Below are 23,413 nucleotides of genomic sequence, written 5' to 3'. Positions count from 1 at the left end.
CAGCGCTGTGAAGTATAATCCAATCGATATTGAATCGAGACGGGACCTGGAGATTGCATCAGGTTTTCCACAGTGCCACGGTGCTGATACCCAGCCATAGTGTGGCTCTCATCTACTTTTCTTCATGGCAGCAGGACCCACAACCAGTGTTACAATGAGGAGAGGTGTGACTCACCAAGCAAAAGCACATGCACTGCATTTAGAGGAGTGAGGAGAGGAGTGCTTACTGTATGTCAAATAAACCTAATACCAGCCTACTCCTTTCTCCAGCTCCAGCATTGGTAGAGTATAATTAATCTGTTAGCCTATGACCTATTTGACCCCCAGATTGGACCCACCTGTAGGCTCCAACCTGTAGGAAACCACTGGTCTAGGGACACACAGTGCCCACCCATTATCTCAATTACCACTGATTATCACTATAGGATGTCAGGGTTAGGCCTACAGTAGGGCCCGTTTCCTCTCAGCAATATGCTGCAATATATTACACCACTGTCACACTTTTTTTGTTTGTTTGAAATGGTCCAAATCAAAAGTGACATTATTATTTCTTATTGATTCGGTTATGTTTCACATTGCCGATAGAACAAATAAAACCAAACTTTCTGAAGAAAGCTATGTCACAATTTTGCTAATGATATGTGAACAAACACGATCTTGTGATCTCCACTGTTACGAAATACAATGCGTTTTTTCAATTCACTGGTTATTAATTATGCACTACTGTCTAGGACTACTCTCACATGAAATGTGGTCTTAGTCCTGTCTGTTTGGCAAAGAAATGTCAGACTTTCCGATTCCAATGTTTACACCGACCAAACAAACTGCGCTGACGGAGTAAACTCTCCAGGGTTCAAGAATCTCTACTCCACTTCAGTTATCTTGTGCCATGTGCTATAGGTAACTATCTCAAGATCATGGAGAAAACATCAACAACAACAACAACAACAACAACAACAACAACAACAACAACAACAACAACAACAACAACAACAACAACAACACTTTATTTCGTTGCAATCCTTCAATAAAATCCTCTTATCAAATCAAGTGCCTTTGTGTCTGATTAACCCCAGTTTGAGTCTGTTTGTGTCTGATTAACCCCAGTTTGAGTCTGTTTGTGTCTGATTAACCCCAGTTTGTGTCTGTTTGTGTCTGATTAACCAGTTTGAGTCTGTTTGTGTCTGATTAACCCCAGTTTATGTCCGATTAACCCCAGTTTGAGTCTGTTTGTGTCTGATTAACCCCAGTTTGAGTCTGTTTGTGTCTGATTAACCCCAGTTTATGTCTGATTAACCCCAGTTTGAGTCTGTTTGTGTCTGATTAACCCCAGTTTGAGTCTGTTTGTGTCTGATTAACCCCAGTTTGTGTCTGATTAACCCCAGTTTGAGTCTGTTTGTGTCTGATTAACCCCAGTTTGTGTCTGTTTGTGTCTGATTAACCCCAGTTTGTGTCTGTTTGTGTCTGATTAACCCCAGTTTGAGTCTGTTTGTGTCTGATTAACCCCAGTTTGAGTCTGTTTGTGTCTGATTAACCCCAGTTTGAGTCTGTTTGTGTCTGATTAACCCCAGTTTATGTCTGATTAACCCCAGTTTGAGTCTGTTTGTGTCTGATTAACCCCAGTTTGAGTCTGTTTGTGTCTGATTAACCCCAGTTTGTGTCTGATTAACCCCAGTTTGAGTCTGTTTGTGTCTGATTAACCCCAGTTTGTGTCTGTTTGTGTCTGATTAACCCCAGTTTGTGTCTGTTTGTGTCTGATTAACCCCAGTTTGAGTCTGTTTGTGTCTGATTAACCCCAGTTTGAGTCTGTTTGTGTCTGATTAACCCCAGTTTGAGTCTGTTTGTGTCTGATTAACCCCAGTTTGTGTCTGATTAACCCCAGTTTGAGTCTGTTTGTGTCTGATTAACCCCAGTTTGAGTCTGTTTGTGTCTGATTAACCCCAGTTTGAGTCTGTTTGTGTCTGATTAACCCCAGTCACCTTCCACTTCCCACAGGTCTCGTCAGAGGCAGGAGATGTGAACCACCCGGCTCAGAGGGTTTCCTCTCACCATGTCAATTTAAAACCACTCAGTCACCCACTTTTACTATCAGGAAGCCAATAAAGTTAAGGTCAAACCCTTACAGACAACTGACAATGATGCTTACGGAGTAAAAAGGGAGGGGGCAGTGGGTTTGGGGGGTGGGGGGGTTGTGTTGGGATGAGAACAAGAGAGGAAAAGAGGATTATCTGGGGACAAAATGAGAAAAAAGTATCCCAGGGACAGAAATATGTCCTGACACCTAGGGATGGGTATAGGTGCTTTACCTGCACTGACTGCTAGTGACAAACCTGCAGTGTTAAGAAGAAGTGTTCAGGATGATCACACTGCTGGGTGTTTACAGACTGAACAGAGTGTCAAAAAAAAAGAGTTTTGACACATACGTACGTAAATGGTGCCTTCAAGCATCGAACATGAAAAAGCATGATGTTGGAACAACACTAAATTAAGATGATGATTACGATTATGAATACCTCCATGCATATCCCTGAGCTGATATTTTCTTAATAATATGAAATGTATTTACTTATTTCACGTTTACATAATTCTGGTTATGAATACGTTCACAGAATCAGCTAGACTGGCACCAGAAGCTCACCTGAGCCTAGTCGAGGGAGAAAAACCACAATGTCAACATCATTATCAGTTCGAAAACATGCTTTTGTGGATGGGAGCAAACTGTCAGAGGGGGAAGAAGCATCAACTATTACCTGTACTATTTCATTCGGTTCCTTTGAAGCTTTTAACAGGAAATAAAAGAGAGACAGTATCTGTGCACTTTCCTAACAAATACCATTTGTATAATACACGAGTTATTAAAGTTGTAAGTAGCGTTCATTGAAGACAACTAAACAAACCGTGTTAGTGTTTTCTTTTAAATTCTCTTTTAGGTGACCCATAAAAGTTCACATGATTTTTTCAAACTCTGCTTTGCAAAATGCCAGAGATTCAGTTTTAGGCGGTGGAATTATTATAATATTTTTTTGTATTATCTTTCCCCCCCTTCTTTCTCCATTTTCTTTCTCCCATCTCAATGTTAGTCGTTATGCCAATTCCCAATCCCCCTTCCTGGTCGTTGCGCACTCTACCCCCTACCGTCGGTCTGGGAGGGCGGAGACTATCACATGCTTCCTCCGACACATGTGTAGCCAGCCCACCGCTTCTTTTCACCCGGCAGCGCGGACTCTCACTGGGAGAGTGTAACGTGTGGAAGGTCACACTACCTCTCCCAGATCCTTCCCTTGCTGTGCAGGTGCCCCGACCGAACAGTAGGAGTCGCTGTTTACAACGACCAGGACCCACCCACGGCGGCTTCCCACCCGCTAACACTGGCAATTGTGTTAGTATGAACGGTCGGCCAACCCGGAAGCTCCACAGCTGGATTCGATCCCACTGGCTCTGTAGTGGTAGACAGACGCTTAGTCCGCTGCGCTACCCGGCCGCCCTGGAAATGTCTTTTTTACAACAAAGATTTTGTGTACACTACACCTACACATTTTTTCTGCTTTCAAAACACAATGATGGTGTGCGGCTAAGTGGCGCAGTGGGCAAAGCGCTCGCCACTAACGCAGGAGATGCTGGGTTCGAGCCCAGCTCTCGGCGTTGCTTCCGGCTTGGCTGGTTGTTCATAATTAATTAATTAATTAATTTAGGACCTGCTCAGAGGTCATCATTCGGCACGCATGCGATGCATGAATGCGATTCGTATCTGCGATTAACCCATCCCGTCGTCCTTCCCCCCCAAGGGCAGCCGGGAGCAGACAGGCGTCAACGTGAGCCGCGCCAGGGGACCAATCCAAGTGCTCCTGTCCGTCTTCGTCAAGGACGCCACAGCTTTAGCGATCTATTGTTGTTGTGCATGTTTTTCCATTGGGTTTATCTTATCGGGGGGGGGACCCTTGCGAGCACGGGGAGAACATGCAAACTCCACACAATTGGCAGTATTAGGGGTGGGAAAGCCGGCGGGTGGCGATCGGACGTTGTGGACAGCGACTCCTACAGGTCGGTTGGTGCGCCTAATGGTTGGTGCAGAATCAGGAAGTATCGGGGGCAGCGTGAGCCTCCCACGTGCTACTTCTCGCCACTGAGAGATCGCGCTGTACAGGTGAAAAGATGCGACGGCTGCCTCCTCGTGTACCGGAGGGGACACGTGAAGCAAGGCTTCGTCCACGTTGCAGCCGACCAGTGGGAGGCATGGCCTAACAACGTTCGAGACAGGGGAGGGAAGAATTGGATAATACGAAATTGGGATGGGAGAAAAATAGAAAAATGGGGAGAAAAAGTAGATTAAAAAAAAACACAATGACGGTGTTTCAAGGCATTCTCCTCCACCACCAAAGCACCTCCACTACACTAAATCTTAACCAGACCCTGGCATGGCAAGTGGTCCCTACGACTAGCTGGGGGGGCTGAAACGTACAACCTGGTGGAGGGTGGGGGACTGGGATGGGGGGGGGGGTGTTGGGGCTGAATCCTACGACCTGCTGGAGGGGCTGAATCCTCCAACCTGCTGGAGGGGCTGAATCCTACGACCTGCTGGAGGGGCTGAATCCTCCAACCTGCTGGGGGGGCTGAATCCCCTATTGTTCTGCCACTGTCACGGCGCGTTAGCCCCACAATGGCCCCAGATATTTTATATGAAATTTGCCCTGGCCAGTGATTAGTGGAGACCAAGTTATGTCATAGCAACAGAGAACTATGCGTTGGCTGGACCCCGCTTGTCGGGCCGACGGGGAAATCCCTATTCAAATGGTTTCATAAAACAATCTAAAGGGCGTGTGAATGGGGAAAAGCTTAATCTGGTGGTCGCAGAGATATTGTGCTCCTAGCAGGGCCCAGCGGGGGGGGGGGGGGGGCTAAGGTCCCCCCATCAACTCCATTTACCACACCTCTTCTGTCTGTCCTCCCCAGAGTTAATGACATACCGGTGAGCTAACCTCCCCCACCCCCACCCCACAGCATGGAGAAACATGCATTTTATGAAAAGCAGAGACCTCTTAGCACATCCTAAATTGTAACACTTTCTCATCCTCGGGTCACGGGTCGTAACCTGCGTCCCCTGACCTTTCCCTGGTCGGATTGTAGATAGGGGCTTTAGTTCAGAGGGTTTGGGTTTAGAAGTTCGGTTTGGTTTTCCGCCAAAAGCTTGAAATCGGGGCTTTCCTGCATGTGCCTATAATTGTGTTTTTAATCATTTGTAAAAAAAAAAATCTTTAAAAAAATGTATCTATTACATCATCGAGAATATGAAAGTCACTCTATAAAAGATGAATCGCATTGATCTAGGCATTGAGGAGCAGGGTTCACCCAAGAAAATTCATTAGTGTCATTTATGGTTTCAAGTAAAGACGAGTGACTAACTGTACGTTGCTCATTACACAGTACATTTCGCAGAGTACATTTTTACTCAAACTGAGTCTGCGAAATGCACTGTGTACCTGCGGTGCCGTCTACGTGTGCATGACTGTCCACTTCCGGTGGCTACGCTGCCCTCAGAAGAAATGCTCCCACATGACTCACACACTGCAGCTCGGTTTTAGCCATATTGGGAGGTGCTTTGCCATTTGCAGAGTGTGCCAAAAAACAGCTCTGGGATCAGCTCTACCGCGCAGAGAACACCTGCACGGCCCTCTGCAGCCTGTCATCACCGGCAGATTCCAGCAGTGCATGTTTTGACACTTTGGTTTAATGTAAATTAATGAGTGCTGACGCAGACGTAGCCTCAGGTACAGGGCTTGTGACTAGGGAGAGAGAGAGAGAGAGAGAGAGAGAGAGAGAGAGAGAGAGAGAGAGAGAGAGAGAGAGAGAGAGAGAGAGAGAAGAGAGAGAGAGAGAGAGAGAGAGAGAGAGAGAGAGAGAGAGAGAGAGAGAGAGAGAGAGAGCGAGAGAGAGAGAGAGAGAGAGAGAGAGAGAGAGAGAGAGAGAGAGAGAGAGAGAGAGAGAGAGAGAGAGAAAGAGAGAGAGAGAGAAGAGAGAGAGAGACATATAGAGGAGAGAGAGACACACAGATAAAGGAGAGAGAGAGGGGGGGGGAGGGGGGAATGATAGAGATAGGGGGAGATAGAGATAGGGGGAGATAGAGATAGGGATAGAGAGGGAGAGGGAGAGAAAGGAGGGAGGTGGAGAAAGAGAGTGAGTGAGAGAGAGAGAGAGAGAGAGAGAGAGAGAGAGAGAGAGAGAGAGAGAGAGAGAGAGAGAGAGAGAGAGAGAGAGAGAGAGAGAGAGAGAGAGAGAGAGAGAGAGAGGGGGAAATAGAGAGGGATAGAGAGAGGTGGGAGAGGGAAATAGAGGGTGAGAGAGACAGAGAATGAGAGAGAAAGGAGGGAGGTGGAGAAAGAGAGCGCAAGAGAGAGAGTGAGAGAGAGATAGAGAGAAAATAGGTCAACTCTATAGGCAAAAGCTAACATGTGCTTATGTGCGTGTCGGCGTGTGCTTGCACGGATGCGTGTACAGTAGCCATTTCTGCATTTGTGCAAGAGTTCACTTGCATGTGCGTTGCTGTGTGTGGGTGCGATTACGTGTGTTTGCGTGTACGTGTTTATGTATTTACGTTGGTGTGTGAGAGGAGACATGTTTATGTATTTATGTTGGTGTGAGAGGAGACAGAGTGAGTGACAGAGCATGATGATTTCCACAGGCCGTTGCCAGAACCTGCAAAAAATGTTCTCCATTCACTCACCATGACGTATAGCCGGGCTATCTATCAAAACCGTATCCTCCTCATTATCGACCATGTCTCTCGTTCATACAGGACTGTAAAAGCAGCCCTCTAACCTCCTTGGTTAGGATGCGGAGGGCAGTGGTCATTGGGCAGTAACAGGCTAACTGATAGCAAAGCCTCTAAGGCCCTTTAAGCCGCCTGTGAGGCCTACTGTTCCTTTCAGCGTCCCTCTAAAACAGGCAGAAGGAAACCAACACACAGTCTGTGAGGCAGACAAACAGACACCAGCGAGGACAATGGCCCCTGATGCACGGACAAACACAAGCATCAATCAAAGCCAATGAAACGGGAGCTACTCTCCTACTAAGCCCTATCAAAGGCCCCAGAGCCCCCGAGTCACTCTCCCTGGCCTCTTACAAAGACACTTAATCCAGCCACTTTGACCTCTCACATTATTAAGGGCCTCAGTGACCTTAATCCAATCAAAATGATTTACTAAAGCCTAGACCCGAAGAGTAGCCAACCACTCCCCCCCCCCCCACCCCCCACCACCCCACCTTCCCTCTCCACTCAATGCAATTTAGGCCAGAGAGGGAGGAGAAGCTGTGGGGGACTGTGATGGCATTCTGCACCACAATAGGGGCTCGGACTGTGAACCCCTATCATTAACCCACCTACTAGAGGCTCAAGCCTTCTCTATCATCATCATCCTTTAACAACTGACTCCAGGGTTTTACTAAAAAAGCAATTCCCCTAACTAACCCCCCCATCTCCCACCATGGAACTAGTTGACAGGTTTAGCCCCCTACAACAACGTCCCTTCCTTCCTCATCATCACCTCCTCTTCTCTGCTCATCCTCATCGTCCTGACTGGCAGCTCATTTTAAGGATCACCAGCATCGAGGAAGAATGAAAAAACACCAAGAGCTATAAGAAGGAATTGACCTATCTCACACCCTGCCCTTTTTTTCTTGATTCTCCAATCACAACTGTTGCTTCCCTTGGACAAACAATTTAGGAAAATCGGTTTCTTCCACATTATTGTGCTTGTGTAAATGAATAATAGTCATATAGGATGCCCCTTAATTTTATAAACCATTATGTTGCTTATTAAAGACCAAAACATATTGGTGAATATTATTGTAACAAGCCAGAGCTGTGCTTATATTTTTCTAGGAAATATAAGGGAGTCACATGTCTATGAAACCTTAATTCAACTACTTTGGAATCTATGAGGGGTAAAATCTATTTAGGACCTCCGTAACAAAGATGCCTTGTGTAAAAGGCACTTCAGAGAACTTCATCAAACAAGGGGGAACAATCGAAGGGGATTCCCTTCTAAAGAAAACTCCCGACAAGACACAGCTTACACTACCTAATTGTGTACATACATTAGTTCATGCGTACAGACCGCTCATAGCTCATCGACTCTCTCAAGTATATTTGAACAAGGATTTGTGGCGAATATAAGGAACGGCGCACATACGAGGCAAAACGATAACTCAAGAGATATACAGCAGAGGCAGTGCTGATAAGTGCAGAGTTGGAATTGTTACTTTCAAAATGTACAGTGTGTACAGATATGTTACAGATTACTGATTACCTGCTAAAATTGTTATGAGTAATGTAATCCACTTGAGTGCTCAAATCACAACAGACTGTGATTTTAACTCATTCAGCGCCAGTCACGATGATAGTCGGGTTAACTCGCCATCGCTTGAGCGCCAATCACGAGTATAGTCAGGTTTGAATCGTTATTTCTTTTATTAGCGATATCCATTCATTTTCATCCATCCAGCCTGATATTATCGTTGGGAATGGGTCTGAGCTCGCAAAAGGGCAAATACCGCCGCCTACGCCTTCCAGCTGGTATTGCACTCCACTGGGAATGGTGTAGTTTCTCTTCTGTGACGATCAGAGCCGTGCGGGCGGGGTTTAAATACTCAGGCGAGGTAGGTCTATACAACGATGGCATGGAACAGTAACCCCGCCCGCCCGCCCATATGTAACGGTCGGTAATGTGGTACGGACCTCCACGAGCAGTATTTGGAATGGCGATCAGATAATTGGATTATTTCTTTTGCATTACATCAGATACAAGGTAAGAACACTATATATAAATTTGATCGTTGATCTGATATTTATTTCTACCCCGATCGACGCTGTCTCTGTGTGTGTGTGTGTGTGGCTGTGTGCCGTTGGGTGGGAGGAGGCGGTGGCGGAGCCCCGCAGTCCAGGGCTCTTTTCATTCTTGCATGAGGAAGGATAATAATGATGATCTAGTGTTGATTTCAGGAAGATTCGATAATCAGGCGAAAAATGACAACGTGTTTAGTGTATTCCACTAAAACGCTATTATCGCATCTTTCTCTGGAATTACTCAGAAGCACCCAAACTATTACTCATATTCAAAACGGTATAAAACGGAAATGTACAGATGAAAAAACAATCCGTTTTGTACATGTTGACTGGAAGCAACTCACTGATAATCGACGGGTGTATTAGACCCATAGCTATAATTTAAGATGTATTTTAAGCACTCGCAAATCTCGCAGTCCCCCCATTGATTAAAGCGGTGGCGTTCTAGCACCCTCTTGCGCATTAAGGCGAGACACCCCAGGTGAATAGGCAAATATACTTTTTTTTGTTGATTTTGAGATTTTGTTATATTTTGCTTCCTAAACATGTCTTCTATGAAACTAGTGACAATAAAACGTCAATAACACACATTTAGTTGTTTATTTTACTTCATTTTGCCTTATTGCATCCATAAATGTGCACATATTTAATGAAGTGCCTCATTTGCATATATAAACATACAATTCTGAAAACTTGCAATATATTTTTTCTTAGTTTATATGTACATAACAAACTGGGAAAGTTTCATAGTGATATCTATTCAAATATTGTTTTGCCTATTATGGGGTACTACACTGTTACTACACTGTTTGTAGCCTGTGTGTAGTTCTGTTCAGTTCAATAACATCATTATTATTATTATTCAGTTATCAGGCATGTGTTTAGGTTGTCAATTACTAATGGTTTGATTAGGTATTGTGTTTGTAAATAGCTGTTTAAAAAAGAAATATGGCATTTTACAATACAGAACTTTGAAGGCGTTTTCCCAAAAATGAGTCTTTATGCATTTGTCTTGCACGCAAGGGTAGACATGTACCATTCCATAGCACCTACACACACCATACTTTCCACATTTCTTCCTATATATACCCTGCATCTCTTTACAGAGGGGTTTGTTGATATATCATTCATAGCCTGATTTATAGTACATTTAGACCAAAAAACATGGCGACATTTAATTTTTTTATGACTGTAGTCAGCATTTCCTGATTCATGGGATGATAAAAAGACATATCCACAATCTCTTCTGTAAAAAGTTCACTGTGTTATGTGTCAACATAATGAAACCATTTAAAAAAATCTGGCATCATCCAATGTTGGTAACGTCATACGTCATACAAATTAGTGCATATTTAATGAGGTAATGCCTATTTTGCATATATAAACATAAGATCTCAGAAAACTTGCAATAACCCCACAATCTAGATACTATTTTAAAATATGCTTTTGAGTGACAGAAAAGTAATCACCTATTTCCCAAAAGTACCTGATTACGGTTTCATCTTTTAGTTTTCTTTTTCTTTTTTACCATAAGGACAATGGATTATATGTACCTCATTTTTGTAATCAGATCATTGTAATGAATTACTCCCCCACGCTGGTTGGGTGGTAGTTACCTGACACCCAGTCGTTGTTTCTCATTCATGTCAACGATAACCAACATTTTGAGCAAAGGAGATGATTATAGAGTCCAAAATCATCTTCCAAGAATTTAGGAGTGATTATGGGGAAAATGTTAACTTCAGGAATCCAGATGATGTACAGGGAAAATCTGGTTGACCAGAGTACAGCCACGAAAGAGAGAAGGTTATCACAAACGCAGTCACGGTGCATTTGCGTGCGCGTTACATGGGGATTACTGAAATGTCAATCTGCAAATCTGGCCATAGTGGTTTCCCCTACTGCCCCATTCCCCTAGCCCTATATTGATTGTAAAGCGACCTTGGGTTTCATGAAAGGCGCTATAGAAATTTGATTTATTATTATTATTATTATTATTATTATTATTATTATTATTATTATTATTATTATTATTATTATTATTATTATTACATGAACACACACATACACACACACAACACACATTTTGCACTCGCTCACACACAATCGCACCATAGGTCACTTTAAACACACAAGAAAAGGACACTTTTTAAAGGAAGGGAAAAAAGGACACTCTAAGAAAATAACTTGTTGTGATTAGTAATAGCAAGTATAGCATAGGGACATAGAAGTAAAACTGTATATTGTATAGTAGTAGTGTACATAGGACCCAGTGCCTTTAAGTCGTACTGTAGCTCAACATTGTATTGCAATTATCTCAGGATTTATTAACATGTCTATTTTATCATGTCTATTCTATTCTACTTATTTTATTTACTATTATTTAATATTATATTCTTGCACAATCGAAGCGGGCATGGCCAACCGCATTTCACTGTATGCCCTGGTATGTATGTGATAAATAAACCTCTTGAATCTTGAATCTTGAATCATGCTAAATTTGCTATAACACAGGGACAGCGCTGGTCTAAAAGGTTGGAGAAGCGGGGTTTGTTACAAGATGTTCGCTGGTTCAATCCCCGGACTGGCAGGGAACCAGGGGAAGTGAATCAATAACAGTCTCTCCTCCCTTAACACCCACCCTTAAAGTCCCCCTCAGCAAGGCACTTAACCTCCAGCTGCTCCAGTGGAGCTGCTCAGTGGCCCACAGTAAGCAGACTGTGGTTGTAAAAGTGCGGCTCTGAGGTGTGAACGTATGTGACTGTGAAACCGGGGGGGGGGGGGGGGGGGGAGGCGGCGGGCGAAAGAACGTACGTACGTACTCGAGACAATCTGTCCCTGGATCAGTAAAAGGTTCTTTTTACCTTTATCTAACACTGGTCCAAATATGGCCAGGTTGTCGTTGATGGTGGTGCAGTTCCAGCGCCGGCCTCTGAACTGGTGCTGGCACTCCTGGATGCCGATCTTCACGCCCTCCGCCACGCTGGGCATGATCTCCACGTAGTTACGGCAGAAGCGCAGCTGTTTGGGCACCAGGCCGGGAATGCTGCCGCACAGGATGGGCTGGGTGCCCATCGAGGAGTACTGGTGTCCCACTGCTAACGACCTGCAGGGGGGGCAGGGAGAGGCACAGGGTCAGAGTGTGTGTAAAAAGTACCCAGAAATTATAAGTGAAAGTATGGGTACCGTCTCAAATCTTTCAAATCTTACTCAAGTAGAAGTCAGAATATCTGGCTAAAAACACACTTGAGTAAAAGTCAAAAAGTTTCTACTTTTAAATGTACTTAAGTACTAAACATTTAAAGTAAAAAAACTTTTATTGCAGGGGTCTCAAACTCATTCCATCGTGGGCCAAGTTTTCATTTGATATGAAATTATTCTTCTGATAGCAGGTGTTTAATCAAAGATCCCCGCTTTCTAGTCTTGCACAAAGACCAATCAGCATGGGTATGGGCGGGTTAATTTCCATTGATGGGGATTTGATTGGCTGTTTTTAAATAAAGTGCGGCCGCAGGATTAATAACGTTAACGTTAGTTCTGCCGGAGAAACAAATATACTAATTAAAATGGTTGGACCTGCGAGATTTGTACTTTGTAGGTCTGCATTTTAAATGTAAGGAGTAAAAAGTATATTTTTTTTCTCTGAAATGTAATTGAGTAAAAGTACAAGTATACAAACCTAATAATACTCGAGTAAAGTACAAATCCCCAAAACAGTACTTAAGTATTGTAACAAAGTACAATTACTCAATTACTTTACACCCCTGGTCAGAGTGTGTGTGTGTGTGTGTGTGTGTTGTGTGTGTGTGTGTGTGTGTGTGTGTGTGTGTGTGTGTGTGTGTGTGTGTGTGTGTGTGTGTGTGTGTGTGTGTGTGTGTGTGTGTGTGTGTGTGTGTGTGTGTCAATAACTTGGTATCCTTGTATGTTTGTGTTTCCTCATCAGTGTCTGTCTCTCTCTCTCTCTCTCTCTCTCTCTCTCTCTCTCTCTCTCTCTCTCTCTCTCTCTCTCTCTCTCTCTCTCTCTATCTCTCTCTGTCTTTCCTTCTGTCTGCTTGTTGTTCATCAGTCTCAGTCTTTTTCCCTGTCTGTCTCTCTCTCTGTTCTCTACCTGTCTGTCTGTCTCCTTTGAGGACCCAAGAAGAAACAAGATGGTACATCCCAAGGGGTTATTGATTCCTAATAAAGAATTTCCGATATCCCAGGATCCACTGGGGATGAAGAGTCCAGGGACACCTTTCCAATGACCTACTGTGCAAAGAGAGTAATGTTGCTGTGGGTCCGGCTCAGTAACTACAATATGCATGCCTGTGTGTGAGTGTGTGTTCCTTGTGTTTCTCTCTCTCTGTGTGTGTGTGTGTGTGTGTGTGTGTGTGTGTGTGTGTGTGTGTGTGTGTGTGTGTGTGTGTGTGTGTGTGTGTGTGTGTGTGTGTGTGTGTGTGTGTGTGTGTGTGTGTGTGTGTGTGTGTGTGTGTGTGTGTGTGTGTGTGTGTGTGTGTGTGTGTCTGTGTGTGTGTGTGTGTGTGTGTGTGTGTGTGTGTGTGTGTGTGTGTGTGTGTGTGCAAGTGCGTGTGTGACCAAATAAAATAATACAAACCACTAGCCTCCTGTTCAGTTTCAGCTGCAAAGATGATGCTATGTGTATCTTTAAGTGCCCTCAAACCATGACAAACCTCCGTAATATTGAATTTGAATGCATGTATTTCTATTAATAAATAAAGCATTCAAAACATGCGATGTGTGTCTTGTATGTGTGTGTGTGTGTGTGTGTGTGTGTGTGTGTGTGTGTGTGTGTGTGTGTGTGTGTGTGTGCGCGTGTGCTTGTGTATTTATGCAAGTGTGTGTGTTTGTGTTTATTTGTTATATCAAATGCTACCTTCAGGCATCTATCCTTTATCCCATCAAACTACCCTCTCTGTAGCCACCTGGCCTTTGTATGCTGCTGAAATTGCAGCCCTACTACCGCAGGAGTAAGCAAGGCCAGGGCCCGAGATGAAAGTCTCTCCGTGCACCAAAAGTACTTCATAGACTCTAAGTTGTCAACTTGGAAAACTACACCTTGTTATTAACTGTCCACACACTTAACAGGCCCTCAGCTTAGGGTAATAGAGTGCAAACCCACATTGAAACTTCACAAGGTGTATTAAGTGGAACTCTGAACCCATCCCCCTTCTCCTTTGAGGGAGGTATTCTGGGATGCAACAAGTGCAGAACTTGGTGGTTCACTGATTACATCTCTCTCTCTCTCTCTCTCTCTCTCTCTCTCTCTCTCTCTCTCTCTCTCTCTATCTCTCTCTCTCTCTCTCTCTCCTCTCTCTCTCTCTCATCTCTCTCTCTCTCTCTCTCGGGGTCTCTTTGGTCTCAATTAGGCTGTTTATAACGCATAACCATGGAAACGGGACAACCGCTCTGCCCGTCTCATCGCATGTTATTTAATTACAGCGAATGTAAGAACACTTATTTGTGCCGTAATTGTCAATGTGTGATCCGAAGGTCACTTGTCAATCTGCCCGGGGTAAATTATTAGGGTTTCCGCATCACACCGGGACAACTGCCGTGGAAATGGGGTTTATGGGGTTGGACGACTGCTTGCCATTTAATTTGGATGCCGTGGTCTATACCAGAGGAGATGTCATGAGGCTGTGCATGCCTTGTAAATGATGAATATCAAATTTGTTTTTATGAACTATTGACCTGAATCATTGGCCCCTTAAATACTTGCTACCTACATTCCATGTTTTGACAACTCTCTCTGTTCTGAATTATTTGATTCAGCTGACTTCCTGTTATCATTGGCAGTGCCACCGAAGAGTAGCTACAAAGTAGCTCGTTGGCAAATCAAATCGACTCTTCACAACTGTCTACGTCAGAACTACTATCGATGACAGGAATCCGACGATCCCCTTCAGAGTTGCTCTGGCCCACGATAACAGCGACTGTACCCAGGGAGTTCCTGAGGCAGTGGCAAAGCAGGTGTGAGTGGTCTTGTGCGGCTCAATTAGCTCGCTATCTGCTGACCTGCTCAGCGTTGTTCAAGGACTAATCACAACAACATTACCCAGAGTACCGACACTCACCTCAGGCTCTTAAAAAAAAACTCACAGGCCAGTGAGCATGACACGACCACGCGACCCCGTGGCTGAGCGCTCCTGGTCAGCTCTGCAGAAGACGCTGACCTTGAATACCTCACAGATAGATTGCAATTTTTTAAAAGCAAGAAATAAAAATAAAAACGCAATGTAAAGCGCTCTACTTACGAAATGTATTTTCAAGATTGTATTTTAACCTAGTGTGTCTGCTGTCAGGCTGTCTCTAAGTCATCGGTTGACCAGGTAAGTGAACTCATTTAGTACTTTGCAGAGTATATCCCCGAGCAAATGGCAGAGTTATGTGTCATGCTGACTTTAAAGGACTTTCTCACCCAATTTCCTCCGACTAGACCGCTCTAGTTAATCATACATGAGAAATACAGGACGCAAGCATTGGCAAGTTGAAAGTGACTTGAAAGAGGAAATCACTTTTGTCTACGACAAAACTACAAGAGTGGATGTATCAGTAAACAAGAGCACTCCTATTACAAATTGACCTCTTTTTGGCCCTTGTCAATTCACACCCCGAGGCACTAGGTAGACCTTTCACAACAGAAACCTGAGTCCACATCAAAAACCGCCGCAGACACTTGCCTCTAATACACTAAGCATGTATATCAGCAATGCAAAGAATTAAAAGTGTATGAGAAACCGTCACCTTTTCATCAATGCAAGTATGAGCAGATTAGATATTTTGGGAAGGAGGGGTGAAACGAAAACAAGAGCCAGGGGACAATACGTGCATTTTTTTGTCACGTCAGTTCTATCTCATCATTCTTATCTCCTCTCCTCCTCAGCCTCCTCTTCCTCTTCCTCAGATGCTCTAGGCAAAATTAGACAGCCTTTCAGGAAGAAAAGAAACCCATGAAAGTTCAGAGGTCATGATGGTATGTTTATCAAATGCTGTGATTCTTGTGTTTTACACAACTAAAGATACATTCTCAAATACACTATACGCCGATAAATCAAAACCAGCAATTAAAAATCATGAAAACATCTCAAATGTCATTCGAACACATCTCTCAATAATGGAGGAAGATGCTCAACAATGAGCCTGGGGTAGTGACTCCTATCGAGGCAAGGATGGCATGGCACCGAGGATCACAAGCCAGAAAATTATCTCGGGCGGTTTTCCTAGGCTTGCAAGGCAACATAGGATCTACAAACATAATGAGAAAGGCAGCTCACTGGCCTTTATTCTGTTCTGATGGAACGCTAGAGTTTCTTCTGTTGAGCAACAGGTGTAAGAAGGAGAATGTAGCATCATTATCACAACAATTCACTGCATGCAATCTTATCTTAAACACTGTGTATTCAGCATCAACACCTCTCAATAAACGTATAAGATGTCACAAGCAACCCCCCCCCCCCCCCAAACAACTTCGCTGCAGTGTTGTTGTTTTTTGCTGAATCAACTAAATATGAGATCATGAATCTGAAATATCAAGGTTTACATCACCCCTATTTAATTAAATTTTTTAACAAAATAAATGTTATTTAAATTATTTTTTAACAGCACTCGTTGTTCTTGCAGTTTGTTGATTAAGTATAAATTAGGCGCCATCTCAATATGAGATTGATTACTGTAAAAAAAATTATAATAAGAAAAAATAACAACAGACTATAGTAGAGTCAACCTGCTTTAACTGCTTCTACACATGCATGTCTCTTTGTGTCTGTCTCAGTGGAGCTGAGTGATACAGGCCACCTCTTCCTGTGTTAGGAAACTGTCTAGGAGAAGAGGCAGGGAATGTTTCACCTCCGGTGATTTATCATTTCTTAAAGAGGTATAGCATGAAGAACAAGGTGTTGTTGGATACCAGCTATAATAAATCTTTGAACATAACTGCTGGTATTTAACATGTGAAGGTTTGCAGCATGAGTGTTGGACAACAAAAAGGTTTATATCCATTGACTGTCCCTGTTTTCACGAGTCGTCACCCAAACGGAAAACAATCTAATCTCATGTCCGAAGAGAAATCCATCCATGAACGATACTCCACGCGTCCAAACTACCTTCCAAATAAAACCATTATCTTTTGTGACTGAACCTTCTGTCAAATCAAAACAGAAGATCCATAAAGACCTTACCAGATATATTTTGTTCTAAACTCGTCTCACGTTACAAATGAAACCCTTAAGAGAAAACGTATATCACCATTTGATGTTTAGCCCCAGTATAGATGCTCTCATCTAAGTGTATCCAGCCCGGGTTTAATGCATATTTCAGCAAGCCCAAGCAGGGTACCTTAGAATTACCACTTTACTCTTGGGCCCTAGGGCCTTGGAGCCGACTTTGACATCAAGAGAGCATGTTTTGTAAAAGGAATGTGCGGCAAGCTTTCACCTCAAGGTATTTATCTTTTAAGGTGGGGTGTACTGGGGAGGGAGGGAGAGGGTGGGGGGGTTTAAGGTGGGGTGTGGGGGGGGGGGGGGGGGCAGTGAGGCTATGCCATGGCAGGTAGAGAGAGGAGACAGACATGAACCTGTCTCGTAGAGATCCGCGTCCTGCTACAGTCCCCCGGTGACTGTCATCATACAGTAGTCGAGTCTGATAGAACAGCTCTGTTGGCCACATCAAGTTAGGTTCACCGACTTCCGTCAACACGACACCACCAAGCTGGCGTCCATTACAATGTGTGACAGCTCTTGGATAGCTGACAAGTTGTTTGCAAACACAAGAGAGACAGCGGGGGCCCTAGTCAGCGCCATCCAAAGGGGCACAATGTTATTTGAATTGGGCCGAGTTGCCATGAGACACAGAAATACATGGTTGCTCTTCGGTTCGCTGTTGAAATGAAAACAAAGCCCTGATATTCAGTCATATTAAGTCAACTTAAGTATATACGCCGAGTGCAATGGTGACTTCATCTCTGATACTTAGCCCACTCCAGTCAGTGTGGTGGTCTGGATTGATAAGGAGTGATACAAGCAAACGTACAGCTCCTGCTAGACTTACTGGATTGATAAGGAGTGATACAAGCAAACATACAGCTCCTGCTAGACTTACTGGATTGATAAGGAGTGATACAAGCAAACATACAGCTCCTGCTAGACTTACTGGATTGATAAGGAGTGATACAAGCAAACATACAGCTCCTGCTAGACTTACTGGATTGATAAGGAGTGATACAAGCAAACATACAGCTCCTGCTAGACTTACTGGATTGATAAGGAGTGATACAAGCAAACATACAGCTCCTGCTAGACTTACTGGATTGATAAGGAGTGATACAAGCAAACCCACAGCTCCTGCTAGACTTACTGGATTGGTAAGGAGTGATACAAGCAAACCCACAGCTCCTGCTAGACTTACTGGATTGATAAGGAGTGATACAAGCAAACATACAGCTCCTGCTAGACTTACTGGATTGATAAGGAGTGATACAAGCAAACCCACAGCTCCTGCTAGACGTACTGGATTGATAAGGAGTGATACAAGCAAACATACAGCTCCTGCTAGACTTACTGGATTGATAAGGAGTGATACAAGCAAACATACAGCTCCTGCTAGACTTACTGGATTGATAAGGAGTGATACAAGCAAACCCACAGCTCCTGCTAGACTTACTGGATTGATAAGGAGTGATACAAGCAAACATACAGCTCCTGCTAGACTTACTGGATTGATAAGGAGTGATACAGCAAACCCACAAACGCACTTGCCACTTTACTCTCCACTTTCCCTCTCTTTGGTCATGGCACTCTTTGCCCAGTTCGGATCTGTGCTCTGACCCAACCGCCAAAAAAGCTAATCATAAGCACCTAAGTGAGTTGGTGACTTGATTCATTTATTTGTTTCTTTGCCTGAGGGGGTGGTTGTAGTGACAGAAATGGAACGGTGCCATCCACTTTGTTAAGTCATGACTGGTTAGGACCTCCTTTTAAGTCATTGACTAGTTAGTAGCTCCTTTGGCCCTGCAAGAAAGAGAACGAGAAAGATGCTTCCTCTGGGATACTTGAAATACAAGGCTCTTGCTTTGGTGTATAATCGTGCACTGTGTGCGCACGTGACCCGAGAGGTGCTTACAGGCAAGAGGAGCTTGAACACCTTGGCAATCGGCACCGGCGGCTAATGAAGGCTTTTCTTTCATCATATTCTGGTTATTCATCCATTAACCGAGTCTTGTCATCGGTTCACGTCAATGTCATTAACTCCTTAAAGGTGCACAGTCTCACATTATGAGATTGGAACTTTGAGAACCGTGAATGGGATGATGTCACACACATGCGATTGCTACTTGGGAATACACGAGTACAATTCTAAGATAGAATTCATAAAAAATGTTAAAATAAAAAGAAATAACAACAACAATGTATAGCCTATACTTGAAAAGGTTAATAAAACCATATATCTTATTTGATAATGAGAGTTATACCAGGGACATGTCAATACTGGAACTATATAATTGTGCTGTAAATTAATATAATATAAATATATATATAATAAAAAAATAAAACATCCCAGTCAGCGTATTGCTGAACTCCATAGAACCATGAGCTGCGCTGAACATCACTTATAGGTCAGCTTCCTCTCTCCTTCTGGTCCAGAAGGGCCCACTATTATATGGGAATTTCCCTCCAGCTGAGCATGTAATTGACCTATCTCAAACCCCTCCCTCTTTTCTTGATCCTCCAATCACAGGATCAAGAAAAGAGGGCGGGGTTTGAGATAGGGTCAATTAGGTTCTCATCAATATTACCACCAGGGGATCCATTAAAGAGACTAAATTAGGGGGACATGCAATTTCTGAGCAATCTCTATAGTCTTGAGGTAAAACCTTGATTGATTTATTTGTCAATTAGATGTTTATTCATTTATCCAACACAAGGAAATTAAGTGAGGAACTGAAGCTGAATTGTTTGAATCATATATGCATAATGAACGCATTGTAAATATTGCGTAAAGGCATAGTAAATGCATAGTAAAGTCATAGTAAATACTTAGTCATTTCTTGGCAGCTGCAGGGCTGAATCATCTCTCAGAGACTAGGCTCCCTTCACTCACAAAGTACATAATATTGTTGAACATATACATTTTCAAATGCCAGTCCCCTCATTTAGGCGATTAAATGTGACCCATAAATAATTAATCTACAAATTAAGACATGAGCTTGCAAAGGTCGCCAAGAATATGTTGTAGACTATAGTCTCATTTTGTAATGTTTCATAAAAACAAAATAATGCCAGGAAAAAGGTGTTTATTCTGCAACGTTCAATATTGCTAAACAAAGACATATAATCTATAATGTATACCGGCCTAATAGACGTGTATCATCAGGTTAGCATTAATGACAGCTAACGCTGCAGGCTCCTAGTGAGCCCATCAAGACTACATTTACCTTATTTTTTATTTTTCAAAAGCAAAGAAAAAAAAGCAAAGATAATGAATTGAACCCATTACCAATGTCATGCCAGCCTGATCAATAGACACTCATCAATATAGTCCCAATAATATACTGATAATTCGGGGGACGATTATACAGGCCTATATATACGTAGATGCCATTAGTGCAACTTTTACCATTAAAATCCATATGATTACGATTCGTTGTAATTATGAGCCAGAAATATTCAACTCTCGTTTCCCTCACAATCGGGACCCCCCCCCCCCCCGCACGCACGCACGCACACACACACACACACACACACACACACACACACACAAGGAAAGAAATTGTGCATGCACCTGCTGCAGACTGACTTTAAACTTACAATCCAAATGCATTCAATGTCAAACGAAAGTCAAATGTATTTGTGAGAAGGAAAAGATCATTATGCAGTCTCCATGATATTTTAATTTAACATGTTGCGTCTATAAGAAGCCTAGGTTGCGTATGGTGTTGTAGTCTGCAAAAAAAATTCTGCATAGGCTTTGAAATCAATAGCGTCATTGACTCACGTGCTGTCTTTTCTCCTACAATTCCACTTGTCTAGCCATCAAGCCATCCTTCGATTGCACCTCAGCTGGTTAACATCCGTATGAAATAGCCCTAACCTCGCATGGATCACCCCGAAGCAGGAAAAACATAATTTTATGTTGATGCGCGCAAACGTATAATTTAAAATTCTGCTTATTAAACTTACTGGGACAGCCAAACACAATAGAACAAGGGCTAAAAACAAATATAAAAACTTGGGAGAGCTGTTGCAATTTATACACAAGACAAAGATTAAAAATAAATAAAACTTACCACCATATTGGATAACTTGCCGTGACACGCGTAAGCCCACAGAACAGGAGGAAACATCCAAAGGATATCATCCTTAAAAAAGTTTCGCAAAACATCTCCACTAGAATGACTACATGCGCGCTATTAAGCGCACAGTGGTTGTAAGTATAAAAAACCCTAATCTGCACAGTCCGGTGTTTATTTGGTTCCCTATTAGAGAAACTGTCTTTAGCGACTAGCCGTGGCGGTACTCGGGAGCCAAATATTAAAAGTTAAAAGCTGCTTGCTTTTTTAGGACCCAATCAGCAGGTATCGCCAAAGGGGGAATTGTGATTGTGTCCCTGCGCGCTCTGTTCCTGAGTCAGTCAGTTTGAACCCACACACTAAGAATGAGCTAATTTTAAGAAGATGTGTTTTAGTGCTCATTGAGAATTGGTCGCATTAGCATGCGGTGTGTGTGTGATATATAATGTTGTTTAAAGGGGGAGAGAGGGAGGGTCCGAGGGGTTTTAAATAGTCATCGGAACCCCCGTGGATTGGGTAGCTATAACAACCTGTCCGGATTTCACTCCCTGGTTTGAAGCTGCTAAAATGCATAAATAAATATGTGTGAATTGCTTGAGCCAGCTAGAAGACCTCTAATCCTTTATTTGTCCTCGTATCCATTAATGGATGTAAAACCTAACAGCTTTCCCAACGGATGGATAGCAAATTATTGGATTCTACAGCTGCATATCTGTAACTCAGCAGCATAAAGCTACATGATTTTAGAATGAGCTAATGACCTTTGGACTATTTTTTACATAGTATATAGGCTAACCTCCACCATTGTAGTGCAATCATGCGTTCAAAATTGAACCTAAATAACTAATACATATTCCATACATCACTGACCTGTAATTTAAGTTTTGTTTATGATTCTATTTTTTTGTGTGGCTATTTGCCAAGTATAGCCCAATCCATCTGTCTTGAAAAAAGAATCCTGTCACATTGGCAAACGAAATAAAGAAGACATCTTTATTTGTTCAAGGTTATTTGTGTTTAAAATATGTCCTTTGTTAAAAAGGGCAGCCTATAAATGTCCACTTTTATACAAAAACAGAATAAAATATATAGCATAATAAATATAGGCTATATAGCTTATTATTATTTTGAATTGACTGAAATCGATCAGCACTATAATAGGTTTTTACAACTTAATGCTATTAATTACTGCACGATAAATTATACGCTGAGGTAGTTCTCATCAAGACACTCCAACGAAAATATCCGATAGAGCGGCCCGCACCACTGAGAATGGCAGACTGTCGTGTTTCCTTTTCTCAATGTCAAGTGGCTGTTTGTTGATATTGATCTAATAGGAAGTGAACCTGTTTCGCCTTTGATATGCAGTGATGTGTATCTTCGTTTGAATACTCATTCTATAGTTGTGTGAGACATTGACCTAAATTAATTGGTTAATTCATTCGTTTATAGGCCAAGAGTTGATTAATAAAATAAAAGGAAAAACTAGTTTTCCAAGCTATTGTAGAAATGATGAATTAGGAATAATATAAAGCTATTTGATAGCCATTGGTTTAATAAAAGCAGTTCATAATGAAATATTTAAGGCCCAATCCCGTCTTTTTTTCTTTTTTTTTACCATATTTATATTCACATTTATCCTGAAAGAGTTTGATTTGTAGATGTAAAATATGTTATTTGGAACTTTTTTACCCCATCATATGTAAAAATATTAGTCTGATTTACTCCAATGTTTACAAACATTATCTACCAGCAAACATATTACAGCCCCAAAATACAACAAATACAAACACAGTTTAAAACCCATTTATCAGTTTAGTCCTTGTATCAAGAAGTCAGTCAATCACCAAGGATGCTTCCCATTTTGTTTATGTTTGGATCACGGATCAGGGCTTTAAAGATTACATTAAAGCTGTAGTCTAGCTTGTGCTGGTATTGATTAATGGTACAGCCTATATTATCTCTAGCCTATCATGATAACAATAGCCGCAAACATCCCAATTATGAGTACGAATGATGTTTAGAACAAGTGCACACCTGTTGGAGAGCGTGCAGCTCAGTTGGTAGAACTAACAGCCCCCTGGTTCGCCTGAGAGAAGATGGCTCTCATCATTAAATGATGCTGATTGCCAATTTCTGTGGATTCTCTCACATTGTCCTCGATACAAAATAATGCATATATATAATTATAGGCTGTATGTGCAAGTCATGACCATTGGTTTATCTTGAGGTTTGATGGAGTGGTCCAAAGTTAATAACAGGAACAAGTCAGGAACAACTCTCATGCCAGG

At 42.6% G+C, this 23,413-nt stretch overlaps 1 protein-coding gene across 1 annotated transcript in view; it reads right to left on the bottom strand.

Annotated features, from left to right (window-relative positions):
* The window catches only part of wnt3a (wingless-type MMTV integration site family, member 3A), a gene marked incomplete at both ends in the record, with an annotated part of 23,505 nt that extends 2,291 nt beyond the window's left edge, over window positions 1-21,214 (bottom strand). Inside the window, 2 exons of the mRNA XM_084327011.1 lie at window positions 11,704-11,945; window positions 21,120-21,214. Coding sequence (XP_084183137.1) covers window positions 11,704-11,945; window positions 21,120-21,214 — 337 coding nt within the window. The remainder of the gene's footprint in view (window positions 1-11,703; window positions 11,946-21,119) is intronic.
* Window positions 21,215-23,413: the final 2,199 nt, after the last annotated feature.

The sequence above is a fragment of the Notolepis coatsorum genome, assembly GCF_963971535.1.
Source record: "Notolepis coatsorum genome assembly, chromosome: 13".
In the NCBI taxonomy this organism is placed as follows: domain Eukaryota; kingdom Metazoa; phylum Chordata; class Actinopteri; order Aulopiformes; family Paralepididae; genus Notolepis; species Notolepis coatsorum.
Note: the sequence above shows the minus strand (reverse complement) of the source record. Positions and strands in the feature narration are given on the sequence as shown.